The sequence below is a fragment of the Olea europaea genome, chromosome 11 (genome assembly GCF_002742605.1).
Source record: "Olea europaea var. sylvestris chromosome 11, O_europaea_v1, whole genome shotgun sequence".
Lineage (NCBI taxonomy): Eukaryota > Viridiplantae > Streptophyta > Magnoliopsida > Lamiales > Oleaceae > Olea > Olea europaea.
The window spans coordinates 24,186,085-24,208,295 of NC_036247.1; the positions used below are offsets into that span (position 1 = coordinate 24,186,085).

A 22,211-nucleotide genomic window follows, 5' to 3' on the forward strand; every position below is an offset into this window, starting at 1 on the left:
CCTCTACTCGTATATTTTGAAGAGGAGAGCGACTACAAAAGTAATCATAAGGTAAGAAAATATTTTTGCATGATGGCTAAGAAGCATGATGATTTCACGGTAACTATAAAGTAGAAATTCTCTTTTTGATCGACTTCTAATCGATTTAGACTAGTTAAAATTTACATTTATCTCTTTAATGGATTAGAGGACGGAGTTCTATGCCCTTTCCAAAGTTTCATATTTTCTTCTTCATTTTTGCGAGGGTTTTATAAATAATCTACAAATACTGTGGTTCACTAAAAAATAAAAATAAGGTTTTCATTTATTAAATATAAAAGGTAGAAAGTTGCCATTTGAAAGGCCTAAACAAAAGGAAGATAAAAAAAAATAAAAAAATAAAAATAAAATAAAATAAAATTGATAACACTAATTTTACGCTTCACTGCTTCTTAGCCTTCTTCGCAACATTCAACATAACAATTAAAATGAAATACGACCACACAAATTTTACGCTTCACTGCTTCTTAGCCTTCTTCGCAGAGCCATGCTCTTCTTCATCTTCTAGAGCTTGTCTCTTCAATGTGATTCTCTTCTTGTCCAAGAAATTCATTAGCCATATAGCAGAAGTTTTTGGAAATCTTGTCAAATAGCCATTAACGTAATCTACGTAAAAAAGGCCAAATCTAACACTGTATCCAGCAGCCCATTCAAAAGTATCAAACATTGACCATATAAAGTAAGCCTTCACATCCACACCTTCTCTGTAAATGAAAGAAAAAATCACAAAAAAAATTATTTTTTTTAACAAAATAGCTAAATAATTTCATAATTTGCTTTGATATCTAATACATAATTAATGATGACTTACTCCATTGCTTTCTTAATATAAAAGAGATGGTCCTGGTGAAATTTAATCCTTGTCTCATCAAATCGAGCATCTGACACTGTTAGGGCCGTATTGTTTACTTCATCCACCCCTACACAAGTTAAGTCATCCAATAAAACACATTAAAAGGGGTAAATATTACAAAACATTTATTAATTTACTAAAGAAAAAGGCCAATAAACATGCTATAAATTTACCGTTCTCCGTTATGTATATAATAGGATTATTATATGTTTTCTTTATATAAACCAACAGCTTGTAAATCCCGATTGGAACAATAGACAACCAACTTGAACCGGCCTGACATCAACAAAAAATGATAATGTTCTATAAGATTCAGAATAAAGGCATAGTAGTTTAATCCATTGTTGCAATCACGGTGTAGTTTAATAAGCATACCTGTGGGCCAATAGGCGTCCCATCACGGTCACCTAGAAAGAATTGAGATAGTGAGCGCTATGTGATAAGATTAATTTATAGCTATACATGAATGAGGTCCATATACTTACTGGATAATGCGACATCCTGATCATTTGAGTAACTTATTGCTGCACCACTTTGTCTAGGTGAATTGCTAGCATAAATGCTTGTGTAATAATTTATGCCCAGAAAATCATAAGTCCCTTTCACAAACTTAGCTTGTTCTTGTGTAAATTGGGGAAGACGGTCTCCAACTAGTTTTCGCATAACTGGTGGGTAGTCACCAGTTACTATTGGTGCTAAAAACCTGAAAAGAAGTGGAACAAAACAGGGCATTCAAACTTATGTCAATTTTTATATAATACATAGCACCAAAAACAAAATAAAAGTGAAGGTTCTTGTATTTATATCCAAACCGTAAATTTGACAATATAATTTATTCTCGTCATGAAGTGAACAAATCAAGTATATTCGCTTCTTGTGAAAACATAAATGAGTAAAGCTGCTCACCATCCCAAAATAAAATCGAGGGCCCTTGAAGCAGCGTCTTTATCAGCTTTGCTGTCAGTAAGTGGCTCATACCACTGAGCAACATTTGTTATTCCTATCTTGCCTCCTTGATGTGCCTACACATACGTGTTTGCATGAAATACAGATACCAAATATCTGGATTTTTATATGAACTTTCTTTCATGATATTAAAATTATATGGCAAATGTCACCTGATATCTTTTCCTGTAGATATCTACCGCTTTTGCATGAGAAAGGATCATATTGTGTGCCACAATATATGGTTCTGTGCCTGGATTTCCACTGGAGCAAGGAGTTGGAGCCTTAAGTTCACATCTATGAGGAGGGATAGCCTTTACAGGCTCTGCTGAAGTTGGACCACGACCAGGTGCAAAAGTACCTGTTGCATAACCTTGAATAGCCATGGACGACGGTTCATTCAAAGTGATCCAATACTTTACCCGATCACCGAATTCCCAAAAGCAAAGCTCGGCAAAGTCACCAAAATCTTTCCTATTAAATATTCAGCAAATTTTTTCAATATATACATATATGATTCAAGGTGTTCTTCAGGAAAAAAAATTAGGATCATATTTAATTTGTATACAAGAGCTTTACTTGATAATACAAATTTCTCAATGGCTTCTAGTTTCCAGAGGAATTAAATATCTTAACTTCTGTTGAATTTACAATGTTTTCTTATAAATACTCTATTCAAATATCGAAAGAAAAGGTTCCTCGTTAGAAAGATTCGGTTACTTACACAATTCGAGGGCTCAAGAAGCCACCGTACTCTTCTTCCAAATATTGGGGAACATCCCAATGGAAGATAGTTACACAGGGTTCAATGCCTACACAAAGTAAATGTAAGAATCATGTAGGTAACATTTTTATCTTTTTTAATAAAAAAAAAATTGTTAAAAGGAAACAAAGAAAACATTGTATGCGAGTCTAATTAACCTTCGGCCAAGAGCAAGTTTATAAGATCATTATAGTACTTGATTCCTTCTTGGTTTATCCCAGCAGATAAGTTTCCCCCTAAAATACCAATAAAGAAAAAATGAAATTAAATAAAACTTCGTCCAATATTTTAATTTTCAACAAATTATGCACAAATTGATTATACAGATATCTATACCTGGCAATACTCTGGACCATGCAATTGAAAATCTGTAAGAGTCTAAACCCACTTTCTTTAACAAAGCCACATCTTCCTACAACATTACAGAAAATAAATAAATATGGTTCTACTACCTAGAATATTTTCTCTAAGTTATCCTTAAAATTGTGCAATAAAAAATGAAATTAGTGAATTACCTTCCACCTATTATATTGATCAATTGCTACACACCCATTAGCTCCACCCTGAATTCTACCTGCCATTCCAATAAACTTGTTCAGAAATTGACATGTAATTCACATAAAAATGTTTATGCGTGTATATATAATTATAAACATAAATTTGTGTATATGTATGCATGTACGAAGACGGGGAGAGAAGAGACCAGGTGTTTGCATTGTGAAGACATCCCAGATGCTTTGACTTTTTCCTCCTGCTGCCCAAGCACCTTCAACCTGAATTACATTGCAAAGAAAAAATCAACCAAAATAATAAAAATAATAAAAAAGCATGTTTTTTTTCTCTTTTTTGAGTAAATATAAAAAGCATTTAAATAGATACACTTGTGGGCAGGATGATTAATTGATTTGCTGAGCTTTGTAAAAAGGATTTTGATGTTTGTACACCGAGCTTGCATCACCCTCACAAGAGAAGGCTTGCGTCCAATAAAACAATCTCAAGCCCCCCTTTTGTGACGGGAATTGTAGACAGCTCGGTGTACATGTAGCATAATTCTTGTAAAAATTACACAGATATAAACCTGATAAGCAGATGTTGCCGAACCAAAGATAAAATCTGAGGGAAAATCAGAGCGCTTTATCTTGTTTCCACCCTCTAGACTGCCGCTGGAAAAATCCATAAGTGCAGCTGCATCGTTGCCACTGTTCATCTTGAGGCTGTTTTGTTCGTTCGTTGCTAGTGAAGGAAACTCTATTTGACGTAGTGTAATTTTAAACTTGAGTGCTTTAAGAGCGGTATAGCTTATATGCATTGGCAACAAACTGAATCAGGTATTTATAGAGCACTCAATTTGACCAAGTAAAAGAAGGCATGCAAAAGTTAATATCAACACGAATTCTGAAAATTCAAACTTTGGTTCTAATTTCTATTCTTTGACGGTGACCAATCACCTAATTTTTTTAATCTTAGTTTTCCTTCTGTTGACTAGACTTGTACATTTTAGTCTTCTTCTTTTTTTTTTTTTAAATTCTTTCCATTTTATTTATTTATCGTTTTTTTTCATTTTTTTTTCTAAATAAAACTAAGAAACGATGATAAACGGGATACACCTTTTTCATTTGCACTTTATTATCAGATTTTATTTCTTGTAATTATGTTTACTGTTCCGAAAATCAAGCATGTATACGGTATTATGAACGAGTAAATAAGCGATCAGTCCATTACAGTGCTTGGATGATTATGTAATTAGCTTTAAAAATGACTAAGCGGATATAATTTTTTATTTTTATTTTTTTTGTTTTTAATTAAAGTATACTAAAAAGTCTCAAAGAAAGCAATCAACAAGTTGTTAACAATGCTTAAAGAAAATTATTCGACTCTGTAGTTGTATTCCACTTTATTTTTTCAATCCTAAGAATTGACCAAAACATGGATTATACTAAATTATTTAATAATAGCTCACAATTACGTAAAAGTACATTCAAGTTCAATGATCGTTAACATAAAGATTACGCAAAACATGAATATATCTCTGTTAACCTCTCGAAAATAATACGGACCAAAAAATCATTCAAATTGTGAACAATTATCCTTTGGCTTCCTTGGCAGCCACAATCACCCAATGATTCCATATTTTGTTGGTTGCAGACGCAGTCCAACTTTCCTAGTCGATTCTTGAAATTTCTCACGTAATCATTCGCTTGTTATCTTGTACATATTATCAATGGCTTTAGCAATGGGCCCAAAAGTGTCCTTATTAACCCTTCATCACCTGACCCACCACCACCACATCCTCGGACGCCTCTGCATTTATCAAACTAGCTTTGGGCCACCCCCTTAAATTTTCAATCTTATTCTATTTAATTTTTTAATTCTGGGTATGATTGTCGATCGCTAAATTAGCCTCCTTATACCACTTATATCCACAAATTACAAGAGGGAAAAAGGTTCGAAAAATTTTAGCGCTTGCAATGGTGTCTTTCTTGATGATGATGATGATGATAATAACTTTATTGAATTAAATTGAATTTTATTAATACAATTAATTAGTTTTTATTTTTAAATTGTTTTCTTGTCAAAACTATATATTATTTTAAAAAGGTAGATAGATTTAAAAATATATTTTTTTTAAGTAACAATAAACATCACTTTAACCAAAAACTAGCAATGGGTACAACGTCATTAGGAGACTTGTATACGGAATAAAAAAGAAGTCAATCCTCAATTTTTTATTAGACTCGAACTATGCAATTATTTGAATTACATTCCCTAGTTATTATTATTTTTTAAATCTCATCATTAACTACTATATTAATTCATAAAATGTCACAAAATAAAGTAAAAACACCCAGTGAACACTTACCAGAGAAAAACAATCTATTTTATTAGGTTTGCAATAACTTAAAGACATAATAATCTCTCTCGAAATGGTGAATTCATCAATCAAGCTCACTCAAGGTGTGGTTGAGAACATGCTCATAGAAGTGGGTAGTTTGGGCGATCATTTCCTATCAATGAGTCAGTCTATGACGGACTTTGATGTTAGTGGGTTGATCTTGAGGATTGATGATGAGAAATATTGAAGAAAGCCAAAAAGTTGAAAAATAAAACGTGAAGGCTCATAAAAAGTGCCACAAGAAAGGAATAGGTAAAATTCTTGGAAATCTTAAGATAAAAAAGGTGGTTTGCAAGTTTTGAGAATCGAGAAGGGGATTGGCAATGCCGAACATTGTGTCCAATGTAATATTAGTGAATTTCATTATGAACCACCATGATCAATCCATTCGTAAAGTCAACTAGTGCTTTTGGGTTGCAACTCAAGTTCTTACAAGTTTTATTTATTCTACTTTAAGTATTTACATTGCATGTCGTTTGATAGGTTTGCATTTAGATTTAGGCATGATTTATTTAAGTTTAGCATAAAAAGAGTCACCATGTCTAGCTTAGTGGTAATTCTATTTTACACACTTGTTTGTGCTTTTAGTGTTGATAAATTATGAATTATTTGAGCAGATTTCTACCTAATTATATGAAATTATGTGATTTGTAGGCAAAGATTGAGGTTGAGCGCAATTGGTGCAAAAAAGTGATGATTTTGAGCTTAATTTGAGATCAATTCGGACACTTGAATATCACTAATCAGGGTTGAAACCAATCAATTGGATGAAGTTTGGATTAATTGGATGAGATTTGTGAGATTAAAGATGAAAAATTGATAATTGGAAAGTTTGAGAACCAAAATAGAAGATTTAAAAAGTTGGATGACCAAACTACAAAAATAGAAAATTGGCCTAGGGTGGACCACAGGTTGCAAACCCACAGCCTACCCGCGGCCACTAAAATTGTTTGTATGCAACGAGTGGACTACGGGTCTACCAGTGGCAAACTCCGTTTCGACAATTTTTGCAATTTTTTCTATTTTTTTATTTTCTTTTATTCTTTTACGAGTTTATCTTTCATGGAAACTCTTACAAGGTGTAATACTACATAAAGATCTAATCTAAAGGAGAAAAGGGTCTCACAACTTGAGAATTAGAGACAGATTGGAAAAAAGCAAGAAATCAAGATATCAAGACCAACGTTTGAAGCATTGATCTGGACAAGAAGATCTTGGTGCAAAATTCATCAACTTTTCCAATCTTCATTCAAAACCCTATGATGTATTCAATAATAATTCTTTTTTTTCTTCATTCGATGTGTAGAGCTAAACTTTTTGTTAGAACGGATAATATAGTTTATTGGAATCCTATAATTCAATTTTCAAGATTATGCCCCACTTGGTCCCTTTTTTCTTTCAATTTTTTCTTCTCGCTCTTATTTTCAACAACATAATCTTTTATAAAATAATATTACACGTAAATCTAAATTTTTTCCTTCTTTTTCAACCTTACATTCTCCAAAAAAATATTGTTCCATACATTAAAAATTGAAAGAAATGGGGCCAAACAGAGGTTATAGTTTTCATGTGACGATTTTACTTATAGCATTTAATGCTTGAATTACTTGGACAATAATTTAACAATCTTGTGAATTTATCACAAATCGATAGGTGACTTATAGGTTTAGATCACGTAATAAAATTCAAGACCTAGTGTAAAGCATAGAGATACATTTTCCAATTAATATAGATGTTACATAAATTCTTAGAGATTTAAGGCGTTTAACTAAAGTGTATTCAGATTTACATAGAGATATAAAATTGACTTAATTAATAAAATATATTTGAACTTGAGAAACGTAAATTGAATAAGTTAGAAGAATCGACCAACGACGACATTTAGTTAAGAATCTTGATTTGAAAATTAAAGGTGATCGATAAATAAAATTGTGTGCTTTAATATCTCCTTCATATTCAAAACCTAATTTGATTTTTGTGGACAATACCATACATAAAGTTAGTTAGCTCCTATTTGATAAAGATTAAAATTAGAATTTTAGTAAATTTTGATAAAAGTTAATGAAGTGCATCATTGAAAAGTTGTAGAATTCATGAAATATGTAGCTAAATTAATTATTGATTTTAATTTAGAATAAAATTTGAATTTTAATCCATACCGAATGGGGGCTTAGTACAATTTAGATCAATAATCAAGCTAAACTTTACTTTTCGTCAAATAGAAGTTGGAATAATAAACTAGGAACAACTAATAGCCTCTTTGGGTACGATTATGCAAACTCAAAGGTTCATTATATTACTCATTCAATATCAAACACTAATGATTAAAAAAAAAATGTAAAAAGTTTTGACGCCGTTATCGAGGACTACATTTAATCTTAGTTTATTTTGTTTCGACTTTTATTTGATTTGTTTAAATTACTTTTTCTTGCAGATAAAAAAGTGTTCATTGTATTTTTTGTTCCCATGGCAACAATCTTGAATCATCGACATACAAAAATAAAATATTTCTTTAGACAAAGACTCATGAAACACAAACAAAAATAGAAACATCAAATGGTAGAAGAGAAAAATATTCCTAGAATTTCAATTGCACAAGGAGTCGCTAGGATAGCGAAACCACAAATTCTGTGGGATCAAGTTGAGATTGATGAAGAAGACTTGCCAATGTCAATGTTCTTGGCTCCTATAGCAAATCCTCGACGCTCCAATATTGTATAACCAGATTTCAGGCAAAATAACTTTTAGATAAGGGCTGATTGGATCGACTTAACCTTCATCACCATCCAATTCAAAGGGTTACCTTATGAATATCTGAACACACATATTCCACGATTTCTCCTGAACTGCCAGAACTTTCAATCATAGAGATAAATGAGGATGCAATCAAGATGTCATTATTTTCATATACATTAAGAGATGTAGCTTTGGAGTGGTTGGATTCTAAGACTCATGGCAGGATCATGACTAGGGAGGACTTGGCTAGAAAATTTTACAATAAATTCTTCTCACCTGTAAAAGTAGCAAAAAGTCGACTAAAAATCCAAACATTCCAATAACATTATAGAGAAAGTTGCATGAAGCTTGGAATAGATTTAAGGAGATGATGAGAAAGTGTCAAAAATCATGGGATAAGTAAAGATAATCAGGTAGAGTATTTCTACATCAGACTATCACCGACGACCAAATCTCATTTGGATTCATCAGCAAACAAGTCCATAATTAGTAAATTGGTAAAGCGATGTTTAGGCTCATTTTAATGGATTGTAACTATCCATTCCATGTTTTCATCAGAAAGAGTAATCCTCCGAAGAAAATAGCTAGAATTTATGAGCTAGCAGCACGACATCTACCAATGCACATATTGCTGCTTTGACAAAGTAGATGGAGTTATTGGTAAAATATCAAAGACTGGAAGCAAATGTAGTATCAGTTCAACTCAGTATGAGAAATATCAAATATTATAGAAGCAAATGCAGAGATGTTCAGTTCAATGTGAGAAAATTGTGGAGCCAATCATGCTTCAAGAAAATTTCTTGTTGCTTGCTTATCCAAAATAATAGCTATACATCATAATAGTTTCCGCAATTTCAACCTATATGGACAAACATATAATCCAGGATGGAGACAGCACCTGAATTTCTAATGGTGAGATAATCAACAAAGCGGCAGTTCAAAATTCAAAGTGCAGATGCATTGGCCCCTCCTTTCATCATGAGCAGTGGTGGATCCAACACTTGGCGAGCCCTGCGACGGCTTGTGCTGAATCCACTGGCAGCGTTTTTTTTTTTCCTCTTTTTGAGAATAGAGAAACGTTTAGGACATATTATTGGTAATACATTTTCATTTTGACCATTCCATCCAGCCAAGTTGGTTAGAACTTGCATGTGTTTCTTGGATGTCTTGGGTTTGAAACTTTTGTCAATCAATTTATTGTATAACATTTTTAGTTATACAATTTTTACCAAAAATTATTGTAATAAGGAAAGCACCCGAGGGGATTCAAACTCATAAGCTCTTCTTAAAAATATTTGAAAGTTTAACCATTATGACACTTACTGAATTGTAATATTAAATTAAACAAAACAATATATTTTTTATTTTAGTGGTTTTAATGCAATTGTAAAAATTCGAACACCGTGCTCTTCCTTTGAATTATACAAAGCAACAATATCGTTTGGTGGGTTCGATTTATTATTATGACAGAATTATAAATGTTCAACTTCAACAAAATAATTATTTTATTTAAATTTTAAGCTTTGTTTGATTCTCATTTACTTCAGAATACATTTTCTTTCTCTTATTTTCGATCAAACATTCTTTAATAAAATAATATTATACAAAAATTCAAAAAAAATTATTATTTTTAACAACACATTCTCCATCAAATTATTATTTCAAAATGCATTTTTTGCAAAAAAGGACATCAAACGAACTCTTAATATTTTATCGCGACCGACGGTCAACGACCACCCGTGCTGACTCAACATCTTGGATTCACCATTGATCATGAGGCTGTTTTGTTCATTCATTGCCAGCAAAGAACACTTGACGTAGTGTAACTTTAAGCTTGAGTGCTTTGAGAGTTGCTAACAGGATATTTATCGGAAATTATGAGTAAAAGGAGGCATGCATGTAGTATGTAATACCAGCAAGTTCTGCCTAAAACGTTTTCATAAACTTCAAATTTTTGGTCCAATTTCCATTTGTCTTGTCTTCATTCTGTAGAGTTTTACATTTTAGTTATATCCACAAAGTAAGAGAAAAAAGATACTAAATGTGAAATAAAATTTAAAAGAAAGATGCACTCAAATATCATTGTGATAAATTATGCTACGAAGTCAAAAATAATATCAACAAGTTTAGAGAATTCAAATTAATAATAGTACAATCATTAAGTATCCAATCCTCAAGATTGACCAAAATATGGTTAATTGAAAATCTTTCACAAATATAATTACGTGCAAACCTAAAATATCTATGCGAGGATTACAATTACTAAAAGTACTTTCAAGTTCAATGATTATTAACATAAAAATTACATAAAATATAGATGTATATCTCTATCGTATTTCATCTTCTGGAAATAGTACAAGCCACAAAATCATTCAAATTTTGAAGAATTATTCTTCGGCAGCCACCAAGCACCCAAATATGTGACTTTTCCTCGGCTGCAGTCCAACTTTATTTTAGGACGACAACGTGAGAGCTTTAGGAAACAATTCTTGAAATTTCGAAGCCACAAATTTTAACAGTTGGCCAACAGCAGCCATTATTAACCTTCGTCGCCTCGGACGATGTAATTGTCAAAACCAGCTTTTTTTAACTCCATGTATGATTAAGGATCATCAAATCAGTTCCCCGCACCATTTATATCCACAAATTATTAGAGGATAAAAAGTTTGACGAAAAACCATCTTTATTTAATAATTGAAAAGAAAACGTGACCATTTGGAATTGGTAGACCAGAAATTTATTGTCAAAGTCCGTAAGTACACTGCTTCATTATTTCAAATTGTGACAAAAACGTGACAAAATAAAGCAAGAACGCCATCAATCTAGATAACACTTACCCAAAAAACAAAAAATCTTGATGAATATAGAAAATATCACCTTCAACAACTATATAAATGATAGTAGAATAGACATTTTTGGTTGTTGATCACATTTAACAACCAAAATTAGTTGATCGTTCGTTGGTTGGCAAAAACGTGTTAGCAAATGTATTCAATGACTAAAAATATGTAGGCCATTCAATGTATTATTTCAACAACAAATAGTTGATCGTAAAAAGTTTGTATTCACAATCGATTCTTTTTTCAACAACTACTTGTTTGCGTTTTTTAATTCCATGTATTATTAAGGATCATCAAATCAGTCTTCCCATACCACTTATATCCACAAATTATGGGGGTTTGACGAAAAACCATCTTTATTTAAGAATTAAAGAGAAAACGTGACCATTTGCAATTGGTAGATAGACCGGAAATTTATTGTCAAAGTCCGCGAGTACACACTACTTTATTATTTCAAATTGTAACAAACACGTGACAAAATAAAAGCAAGAACACCGTCAATCTAGAGAAACATCAATCTAGAGAACACTTACCCAAAAAATAAAAAAATAAAAAGTAAAAATAAAAATCTTGATGACTATAGGAAATATCACCTTCAACAGCTATATAAATGATAGTAGAATATACATTTTTTGTTGTTGATCACTTTTAACAACCAAAATTAGTTGATCGTTCGTTGGTTGGCAAAAAAGTGTTGGCAAATGTATTTAACGACTAAAAATATGTTTGGGCATTAAATGTATTATTTAAACAACTAAACTGGTCATAAAAAGTTTGTATTGACAACCAATTCTTTTTTCAACAACTACTTCTTTGATTGTTGTATCAACTATTTTTGTCATTAAAATACAATAAAAGCAACCAAATTTTATTTGCCTTTCATTTCAACAATGAAAGAAATGGTCATTAAAAATTAGAATTAACAACCTCTTAATTTTATTTCAACAACTACTTGATTTGTCATTGTATTACTCTAGAAAAAATTGCGGGTTTTGAAAATGAAATTTTTCGTCACTAATAGCTTGAATTCTATAGGTAACAGCTTTTAACGACATAACCCTCTCGTCAGTAAATTCAATAGTGAAACACTGGATGCTAATTTACAAATGTATTTCTTTGGCCATCAATAAATTAGCAACAAAAAATTTCGTTGATATTTACCAACGACTATTTTTGTAGCTATTTAGCAACAATTTTTTCCTCGCAAATTACCTATAAATTAAACATATCATGATTAGCAATGGACTTCTATTGTTATTAACAGTCGCTATTTAAAAAAAATGATTATTATTTTGATAATTCTATTTTTAGAACTTAATATATCAACGTTTAAACACATGAGTTAAATAAATAAATAAGCTGAAGTTCAATAGAACGATAAAGTAACTAACAATGAACATGTACAAATATATTCATTCAATTCCGTAATTTTTATGTTCAAAACAACATAAAATAAAAACAATTTACAAGAATAGTTAGTCCAACTATTATAAACACTTTGTCTTTGTGCAGATGGTTTATACTTTTTCTCGTGAAGGATATAACCCATATATAAATAATTCTTAAAATCAAAATTCTAGCAAGAAAGTTAAATTAAAACACATTAAATTGAAGTTCACAAATTTTCTACGTTTATGGGCAAGAAGTTCACGTGATTTTATGAAATAAAGCAAGTGAAACTAAAAGAAATTCATAAATATCATCAAAATAATATGAAAGCTTTGCCTTTGTAACTCAAAAAACAACAATACACAAATCCCTAACTGAGTAGCAACAGGATTTACCTAAATAAATATATGATGTTTTGAACACTTTATCCTTTCAATCAGGGACGAAGCCACGAATTAACATTGCGGGGACTAATTTTTTTAAACAGTTAATGTAGCAATAAGATTAATAATTAATAGAAAAACATAATGTAAAATTATCTATTAAAGTTGTGTTCAAGAGATTTTATAGACAAAATTCATCTAGAATAAAATCTACATCTAATGTGATAGTAAATTATCGTTCGATGTACAATATCATACAATCACCAAGAAAATCATCACCCATTTTGTTATGAATTGCCATCTTCGCATGATTCATTTTCTTCCATTTTTTAAAATGCATAAAAAACCAATATGCTTAAATATCCCTACAACAAAAAAATAATAATTACTATTATTATTTTATCATTCCCTATTTTTACTTGTCTTCTTTAACGAGGGTTACATCCTCACGTTCTTTATTAAATTCGAAGACAAATGATAATGAATTAGTGAGATGAATTCTAAAAGGCAAATATTATAAAGAAAAGAAATAAAATTGAAAGAATGAATTGAAAAAATAATAATCATTAGTTATCCAAATTATAAAATGAGTGTATTCTGGGTTAACTATCAAAAATCAAATTTGGAATGAATGGACTGGACTTGTTACAATTGGGTTGTTGCTGTTGATGGGTTATAAAAATTTTGTTGTTTATTGTTGGTGGGCTATGAGTTATTTTCTTCTCAATTTCTTCACAATTTGTCAATTATTTATGGATGTGGACTTGGGTGCTGCCACATCCGTCCCAGCTTTTAACATAACTATGGATGTAATTTCATTATCCCCTCAATTTTCGAACAACAGGTTTGATGTCAGTTACTCGATCCTAGCTCATCACTGATTTCACATGTAAGAAACATATCTTAAAAAAAAAAAATTAATAATAATAATAATTATAAATAAATAAATTGGAAAGTCAAAGTTTAGAGTTGAAAGGAAAACTAAAGTTTAAGATGCAAGGGTTTCAGAAAGAGACCTCACATTTGATCTGAAGAGTGCTTTCCCAACAGATTGAAACAAAGGCAGAAAATCCAGTTTTTGATTGCATCAAATTGAACCTAGCTTTTCTCTCCATCAAACCCAAAATACTGCAGTCCTCCATACATTAAAATGGCAGTAAAAATAAATAGCAAATTAGCAAAATGCAAAAATTGGCATTTTCAGCAAAAACTGTTACATTTTCTTCCTCATTAACATAATCAAGTTCCTTAAAGAAGCGAGCAGTCCATTCATCAACCAATCCAAATGGATATCTTAAAAAATTAGATTTGAGGTGGATTCATTACTTCTTGTTAAACACATCTTGCATACTACAGAACAAGAAAATGAACAATCGGTACCTGCAGAAATTTGTGAAGAGAAAGTCCCAAATGGCTTAGGATGAAAAAATCTAGTGCTAGGTTCAAGGACAGAAAGCTCTGTACTTTTGACAACTACCAAATCTCAATTCTCTTTCAGTTGGCCACCAAGGGGTGCTGTCAATAATTTTCAAAACATAGAAATTGTAACAACCTGGACCTCGTGCTCGACTGTTCTCTTACGTATTGTTCATTTTGGGAGAGCCTAAATCCATCCACTTGGTACTAGGATACAACCAACTACCATCGAGACTAAAGACATCATTTAAACAAAGATGAAAAATCAGGGAACCCAGAACAAGGTTTTCAATTAAAAAAGAAATTGATAAATTGCAAATGAAAAAAGAAAATACTAATAATTGTATTTTATACACTTATTTAGACAGTTAAATGTGATTAATTATAATTAATTTTGACGACTTATGGCTTAATTAGATATTAATTTTGTTTGCAAGGTAAAACTCGAGGAAAATTGGGTGAATTGAAAGAAAGGAACCAAAAATGGACGAAAACGAAAAAAATCCAAAGTTTAGAGAACAAAGTACAAATATTCAGTAGTTGATTGGACCACAAAACAATGATTGAAGATCATATAGGTTCAATTGGATGTAATTGGAGGACAAAGGAATATACTATAGTAAAAGTAATTTTACAAATCAATTTTCAACTGAAAAAGTAATGCTACGAATTTTTAATATCAACTTGAGACCCCTTTTTGGGAATAGCAAACATTTGAATTTGAGAAGTTCTACTTCTAGAAGAATTATAGCCCTTTGAATTAGCTTTTCAACACACTTTGAACCACCTCAATTGAATATCTAAAAAAAAAATTACGATCAAAATACTAAAAACTACTCATAGACAAGCAGTGACCTACACTAGCACGAGCTATTTTTGACAAATGAATCAGTCCTTTTGCGATTGAATCTTTTTTGGAACTCAAAGTAAACATTTTTATTGACCTAATTACAAGACATGGGCTAAACATTGCAGAACTCTCTCTAACCTTTATATACACAAAGCATGTTTGGTACAACTTAAAATCCAATTAAAATCAATTTTTTTATCATTATTTTACTATTCAGCCGTCATTTTTAAATTTTTCTCTCACAGGTAGGACAAACTTTATCTCTAACAGTCAAAAAAATCAATTAACAAAATCCCTACCAAACAAACACAGTAGTATCATCAAATTCATCAAGAACAAGAGGTTAATCATTATTTTTGTGAAAGAAAATCAAACTAGTAGGGAATGGAAGTTTATTACATCGAGATTTTGAATAATTCAACCTTGAAATTGAAGAACAAGATTTCTTATATTATTTCATGTTCCAAGTGATTTTTTCCGTTATTCTTTTTGTAATTTGTTTAAAAACATGCTAGGCTGGATCCATTATTTGTATTGGAAGAGGATGAACCCTATTATTTTATTTAATTTAATTCAAAAATAGTAATTTATTTTATTTATTGTGATTTTTGATTAATTTTGCATACACATTGCATTATTTAATTGTTTGATCACCAATTAAATAATTAGTTACTTGGTGTAGGAATAACATTTATTATGTGTGCACTCATATTGATGATCTGGATTTTAATAGGTTCTAATCATTCGAACTTGGGCTTGGATTAGACTCGGATCATGATAAGAATAAAGTTAATTTATCATGAAAAGGAAAGTTAAATACATTAATATTATTGATCATCAAGAACACAAGAATATAATTAAACTATATAATTAAGAATTAAAATAGATAACAATAGACAAATTCGTATTCCAATACGATATCCATAAAATTGATAAAAAATCATACTTTCACAACTTTCTTAAATTAATTTATCATAAATCAAATTAAAATCTTTTTTTTTTTTTTGTTACATATTTCGAAGTCTACACTCTAATCTCACTAAAATCTATTACTTATCAATGATTCCTACGCTTGCGAGATTTTACTAAACATGTTTATGGCGTCGTTGTTGAGAATAATGTATTTGAATTCAATAGTTTATATAGAATTTGAATTTTCTTTTCTTTTATTTTATGCTATTAATTACAAGGAGCTATGGGAACGAAATTGAATTTCAGTACAGCATATCACCCTCAATCTGATGATCAGTTCGAAAGGACCATTCAAACTTTGGAAGATATGCTAAGGGCTTGTGTTCTGGATCTAGGAGACAGTTGGGAATCGTATATACCTCTGGTAGAATTTGCATATAATAACAGTTTCCAAACAACTATTGGAATGGCACCGTATGAAGCTCTCTATGGTAGAAAATGCAGATCACCTATTCATTGGGACGAAGTTGGAGAAAAGAGAGTTTTGGGACCAAAGATCATTGAAAGAACAGTTGAAGCCATTGATAAGATCCGTACCAGAATAAAGGCCGCATAAGATAGACAAAAGAGCTATGCAAATATCAGGAGAAAAGACTTGGAATTTGAAGTTGGAGAGAAAGTCTTTCTAAAGGTGACACCAATAAAGGGTGTACCTAGGTTCGGCAAGAAAGGCAAACTACGACCTCGTTATATTGGACCTTTTGAAACACTTGACAAGGTTTGAAATGTGGCTTATCGATTGGCGTTGCCGCCTGAACTATCGACAGTTCACAACATGTATCATATATCGATGATCAGGAAGTATGTGCATGATCATAATCACGTGGTAAATTGCCGACCCCTAGAAGTATAGAAAGATTTATCTTATGAGGAATTACCGATTAAAATACTGGATGGAAAGGTACAAAAATTACGGAACAAGAAGATTCAACTGGTCAAAGTACAATGGAATAATCATGGAGTAGAAGAATCTACTTAGAAAAGAGAAGAAGAAGTCAAAGACAAATATTCGATACTCTTTGTCAATCCATAAGGTAAATTTTGAGGACAAAATTTTATTTAAGGTGTAAGGGTTGTAGTAGCCGAGAAAAATAAAATGGAATTATGCTAATATTTTGTGATGATCTAGCACCACGAGCCTAACCCATTTTAGGAACGACCTATGGAAGCTCAACCCATGTAAGATTACGAAAGTCCAAGTCATAAGTTAATTAAAAGCCCAGCAATTTAAGAGATTAAGTTTAAGTAAAATTGATTACAAAGATTTAATGAATAATTGGGTTGCTACAATGGTCATCTACATGGTATTTCATATAGGCAACCCATGTTCGAATCACCATGTAGATGTTTTTTATAAAACTTTCATATGAATTATTTTTATGGCATAGAGACTCTTCAAATTCTTAGTTAAAGACTAAATTTAATAAATTTAATGATAATACAACTCCCCCACTTAATTTTTCATTAAAAAGAAAGGTTATAGAAGTGGAAGGTCACTTTTTCACTACACTCCTCTTCAAATCCGAATTTCATCTCATTTTCTCTCAAAAAAAAATATTTCATATCAAGTTAAGTTTAAGGAATAACAAGGGTGAGAAGAAGGAAGGCTTTCTGTACATTTTATTCTTTTATCCAAGAAAATTCAAGGTAAGTAGAGGTGCAAGTGTTCATTCGTTTTCAAATCTGATTTTTCGATAAATGTTTAAATGAAATTGTACCTTTGGGTACGGTGCTTCAGCACTACAACAATTTGAATGATCATTCTCCAACTCTACGTGTTATGATAATGCTATAGTAATTGGATTTTGCCGAAAATCCATCTATGTGCGACGGTATGAATCTATAGTTCGAAATTTCTAATTTGATAACGAATTGCACTGATGATATCTATTGAGTTCAAACTCATGGGTTAATTCCCTTCTTACAGGTTGAATGGATTTTCCTTGGGGCGTAGATGATGATAAAGGATGATGCAACATGTCATGTAGAAGCTAGTGATTTACATCTTTAGTTGATTTTGAGATGTTTACACTTTCTTTAAATTCGATTCCTATGAATATTGTGTGGATCTATTTTACGAACACTCATTATGAATAAATTATGTTTGAAAGTAGATATGCGTCATAGAAATAAATTTACAAATCACCGTATACAAAAAAAAGTTAGCGACTTGAAGTTTTGATATCTCTTCAAAAATTTCAGTTTCTGCCTCATCTTTAAAAAATCATAACTCTTTCGTTACTTGGTATTTTTATACGAAACTAATTGGATTGGATAGCTAAAGTTAGATACTGAATAAAATTGGAAGCATATCCATCAAATATCGGTAAAAGGTTATATGTCACATAAAGTAAACTGTGCTGGGTCCTGTCTCTGTATTTCAGCTTTTACCCTTGTTTTCAAAAATTCATAACTCGCTCGTTACTTGGAATTTTTGGATGAAACCAATTGGATTTGATAGTATCATGTATTAGCTATTGAATAAATTTGAAATCATGTGGTTTTTACATTGGTGGAATTTTATATGCCATTTTAAGTGAACTACACCGGTTTACCATTCAACCGGATCGCTGCTGAGTTTTGAAAAATATGTTAATACCCCATATGATGTCGACGGAAGCTAGTTTTTGACTATGTCATAGTATAAGGAGTTTACTACCTTGAATTAAAATTTGATGAAGTTTCAAGGTCGATAGCTATGAAAACAAATTTACTTTGACAATTACTGTTTGAGACAAAAATTGGAACAGCAACATTACTTTTTAAGTTTTGCCAAAATTTCACGTCAATAGTCGCTACATGCATGGAACCCATTCTAAAAACATTTTTTTGAAATTGTTTTCTTTTAGAATTGAATTATTTTTTAAATAAAAAAAAGAAAATTCTTTAATTAAATTATAAAATTTAATCTTTATACCTTCTACTAAAAATATATTGGACTAACTTTACGACTAAGGTACAATGGTTAAATGACGTTTTCGTCCATTCGGGTTGGGGCGTTACACAGTGCAAATGGTACATGATGACACCTATACTAAGTAATTCAAAAAGACCTAAACAAATAATGAAAATTATTTTACAGTTTATCAATTTTAGCTCATACATAATTACAACCAACAAGTTCAAGAAATACGTGTCAAGCTGTAGCAATTTCCATAACCAATTATTTTTGTCTTTTTCAATTTTTCAATTTTTTTTTTTTTGTGTTTTTCATTTTTCCTAAAATGAATACTACACACACAAAATAAAATAAAATCAAGCACACAAAGACAAAAGTAAATATGTATGTTCCAAAACTCGTAGGTGAAATGCACATGCATGAAAAACAACAAAACAAAAAAAAAAAAACAAGATACACGTGATGCATGCAATAATTATATATATCAATCAAGAACCAAGCATGCATCAAAAATACCTAGTCAAGTAGGTATATAAATGCTCTTTCCTTTAAGAGCACCGCAATCACTAACCAAATTTGGGAAATCGCTTTTTTTCACCCAAACCTGTCTAGGATGAGGATTGTTTCTAGACAGCTGTGTCACCAATTGAGTCAAACAATTCACTTGATCAGCAAGGAATCCAATCTGACCAACAGACACCTGGTTTTTGTTCTTTTTCAGGCTCAAGTCTTTCCTATTGTTCAGGTACTGATGACATCTAGGGCGAATGTAACCTAACTCCCCACAGTGAAAACATGTAGGGGCAAACCTAGGACCTATGATATGCTTACACTGATTTCTATTTCTAGACCGACGGGTCCTACGATGTCTGGTAGACCTACGTCCTGAAAATCCCACAATATTTGGTATGGGGTTAGTCACAATGTTTGGCTGGTCAGTAGCACGAACAAAGGTGGTCTATGATGTACTAGCAACATTCAGATCAAAACCTAGAGCTCCCCTATAACCATCCGGCTTGCCTATACCTAGAATATTATCTAGCTTTTTAGAACTGCTAGAAAAGGCAAGTAACTAAGACTTAGACAACTCTAGCTCACTCTCAAGGTGTTTAACCTGAATAGCTAAGGTCTCATTCACAATGGTTAGCTCACTTACTCTCCTAGAGGACATCTCATTCTTACTGATGAGATAACTAACACGGGCCTCTAACTGTTCCTTCTCTAGTTTAAGCTCTTTCACTTTCTTGCTCATTGTCTGGTTAGTGGCTAAGATCTTAAGGCTTTCCTCATACATCCTATCATAGGCTGTTTCTAGATCTTGCTCACTTCCACTCTCATCACCAAATTCTTCATTACTATCTAAGTCCTCTTCTCTATCACTCTCCTGTTCGGGTCCACTCTTAACCCTAGCAACGAAGGCCACATATTTTCCATTATCCTCACATGTGGATTTTTCACTCTAATTGTCCGAGCTAGGCTCATCATCGGTGAGAGTAGTATTCATTGCCTTCTCTTCAACTCTCCTAGCACTAGGGCACTTACTTCTCACGTGACTGAAACCCCGACAGCTATGGCATCTCACGGATTTAGATTTTCTCCTAAATTCACTCGGGCCACATTTTTGTCTCTCTTGAGGCTTCTTCTTATTCCTAAACATTTTCCGAAATTTCTTAGCTAGCTAGGGCATCTCCTCATCATTGGGTGAATCTGAATCAGAAGATTCCATCCGATTATTCCTAGTGGATTTCAAGGCTATGGATTTTTCCTTAATAGGATTGTCTAAGGTCAACTCATAAGTCTGGAGGGATCCAACTAACTCCTCTACCTTGATAGTGTCTATGTCATTACTTTCCTCAATAGCTGTGACTTTCGACCTGAAACGCTCGGGTAAGGATCTAAGAATTTTTATAACTATCTTAGGCTAGGAAATTTTCTCACCTAGGTTGAAGGAGGAATTCACTATATCATTTAAGCTCGCATAAAAGACATCAAATGTCTCATCATCTCTCATCCTGATTTCCTCGAACCTACTGGTCAGCATCTGTAACTTAAAATTTTTAATGGCCTGGGTTCCCTCATGTGTGGTTTGTAAAATGTCCCAAACATCCTTAGCTACCTCACACATAGATACTCTTCTAAATTCCTCAGAGGACACAGTCATAAACAATGCATATATGGCCTTGCTATTAAAGTTACAACTATCCAATTGTGCTCTAGACCAATTTTCTACAAGGGTGGGAGTGATTAGACTATCTACTGTGGTACTAGGGGCAGACCAACCATTCACTACGCTCTGCCAGATACGCTCATCCATGAATTTCAAAAATGCCCTCATTTTAACCTTTCAATATGAATAGTTACTACCATCGAAGTGGGGCGGCACATTCAACGAGGTACTCATCTAGACTATTTAAGGTCAGGACACGATTTTAGGCTATGATACCACTTGAAAAAAATTTGACCTAGAACGCTTAGATATGCTAGAAAGTTCGACTAACATGATACAGTATCAAGTTCAAATTTTATGCATTACTAAGTTTACGTTCTTGATTTCACTTTAACCAATTTGAACTTACATGCAGAATTAATCTAACTAAAAAAAGTCACTTTAATTAGTTGTCTAGGTGATTAATAATACAAGTCAATTAATCTATGTTGGAATGCTGCAGTTTGTATATTATACAAAGCAAAAAATAATAAACAATATGATGATGGAGAAACCCCAACGAGGGTAAAACTCTGGGACCAAGCCAGTTACCTCCACTATACCAATTCAGCAAGTACAAGTTATACCAAACTTCGTATCCAATCAGACCCGATGTTCCAGTCTCACAATCTACTGCTGTAGATACTTCTAACCTCTTGCTAGACTTCCTGATCTACCTCCTGCATCCCAATCTGCTGTCCACTACAACCTCCTGGTCCTTAGCTGATTGTATCACCAAGTGGAACACCAAGAACCGTCCGTTCTTGTGCTTGTAACTGCGCCTCAATCCACCTCTCTCAATCCTCCAATGAGAGAGTCACTTCCTCAATAGATTAAGGAAGTAAGGTATTTTGGGTTATGTAGATTCAATGTTTTTAGCCAAAACAATGGTTTTCGAATCACAAGATTGATGTAGATGAAATCTCCAACTAATTGCACATTGGATCTCTTCAAAGATGTAATGAATATCTTTTGCAATGAAAGAATAATGTAGCAACCTGTTCAATTTCGTCATAGGGCTTGAGTA

General features: G+C 32.1%; 1 protein-coding gene across 1 annotated transcript; it reads right to left on the reverse strand.

Annotated features, from left to right (window-relative positions):
* Positions 1-403: 403 nt before the first annotated feature.
* On the reverse strand, positions 404-3,916 carry LOC111403822 (raucaffricine-O-beta-D-glucosidase-like). The gene is made up of 13 exons (XM_023032447.1): positions 3,679-3,916; positions 3,304-3,373; positions 3,116-3,174; positions 2,937-3,012; positions 2,759-2,836; positions 2,562-2,649; positions 2,011-2,311; positions 1,799-1,914; positions 1,378-1,595; positions 1,268-1,299; positions 1,066-1,168; positions 851-959; positions 404-743 (listed from the first exon to the last, which is right to left on the reverse strand). Exons 1-13 carry the CDS (start codon positions 3,907-3,909, stop codon positions 497-499), a joined length of 1,728 nt encoding a protein of 575 aa, XP_022888215.1. The 5' UTR covers positions 3,910-3,916; the 3' UTR covers positions 404-496.
* Between the last annotated feature and the right edge of the window lie 18,295 nt (positions 3,917-22,211).

What these genes read in the sequence shown, in the direction of transcription:
- LOC111403822 (XM_023032447.1), bottom strand. Translation starts at nt 3,909, where the DNA reads ATGCATATAAGCTATACCGCTCTTAAAGCACTCAAGTTTAAAATTACA. An exon ending in CTCGATTTTATTTTGGGATG is followed by an intron (nt 1,596 to 1,798) that starts GTGAGCAGCTTT and finishes ACTTCTTTTCAG; the next exon opens with GTTTTTAGCACCAATAGTAA. An exon ending in GGACGCCTATTGGCCCACAG is followed by an intron (nt 1,169 to 1,267) that starts GTATGCTTATTA and finishes TGTTGATGTCAG; the next exon opens with GCCGGTTCAAGTTGGTTGTC.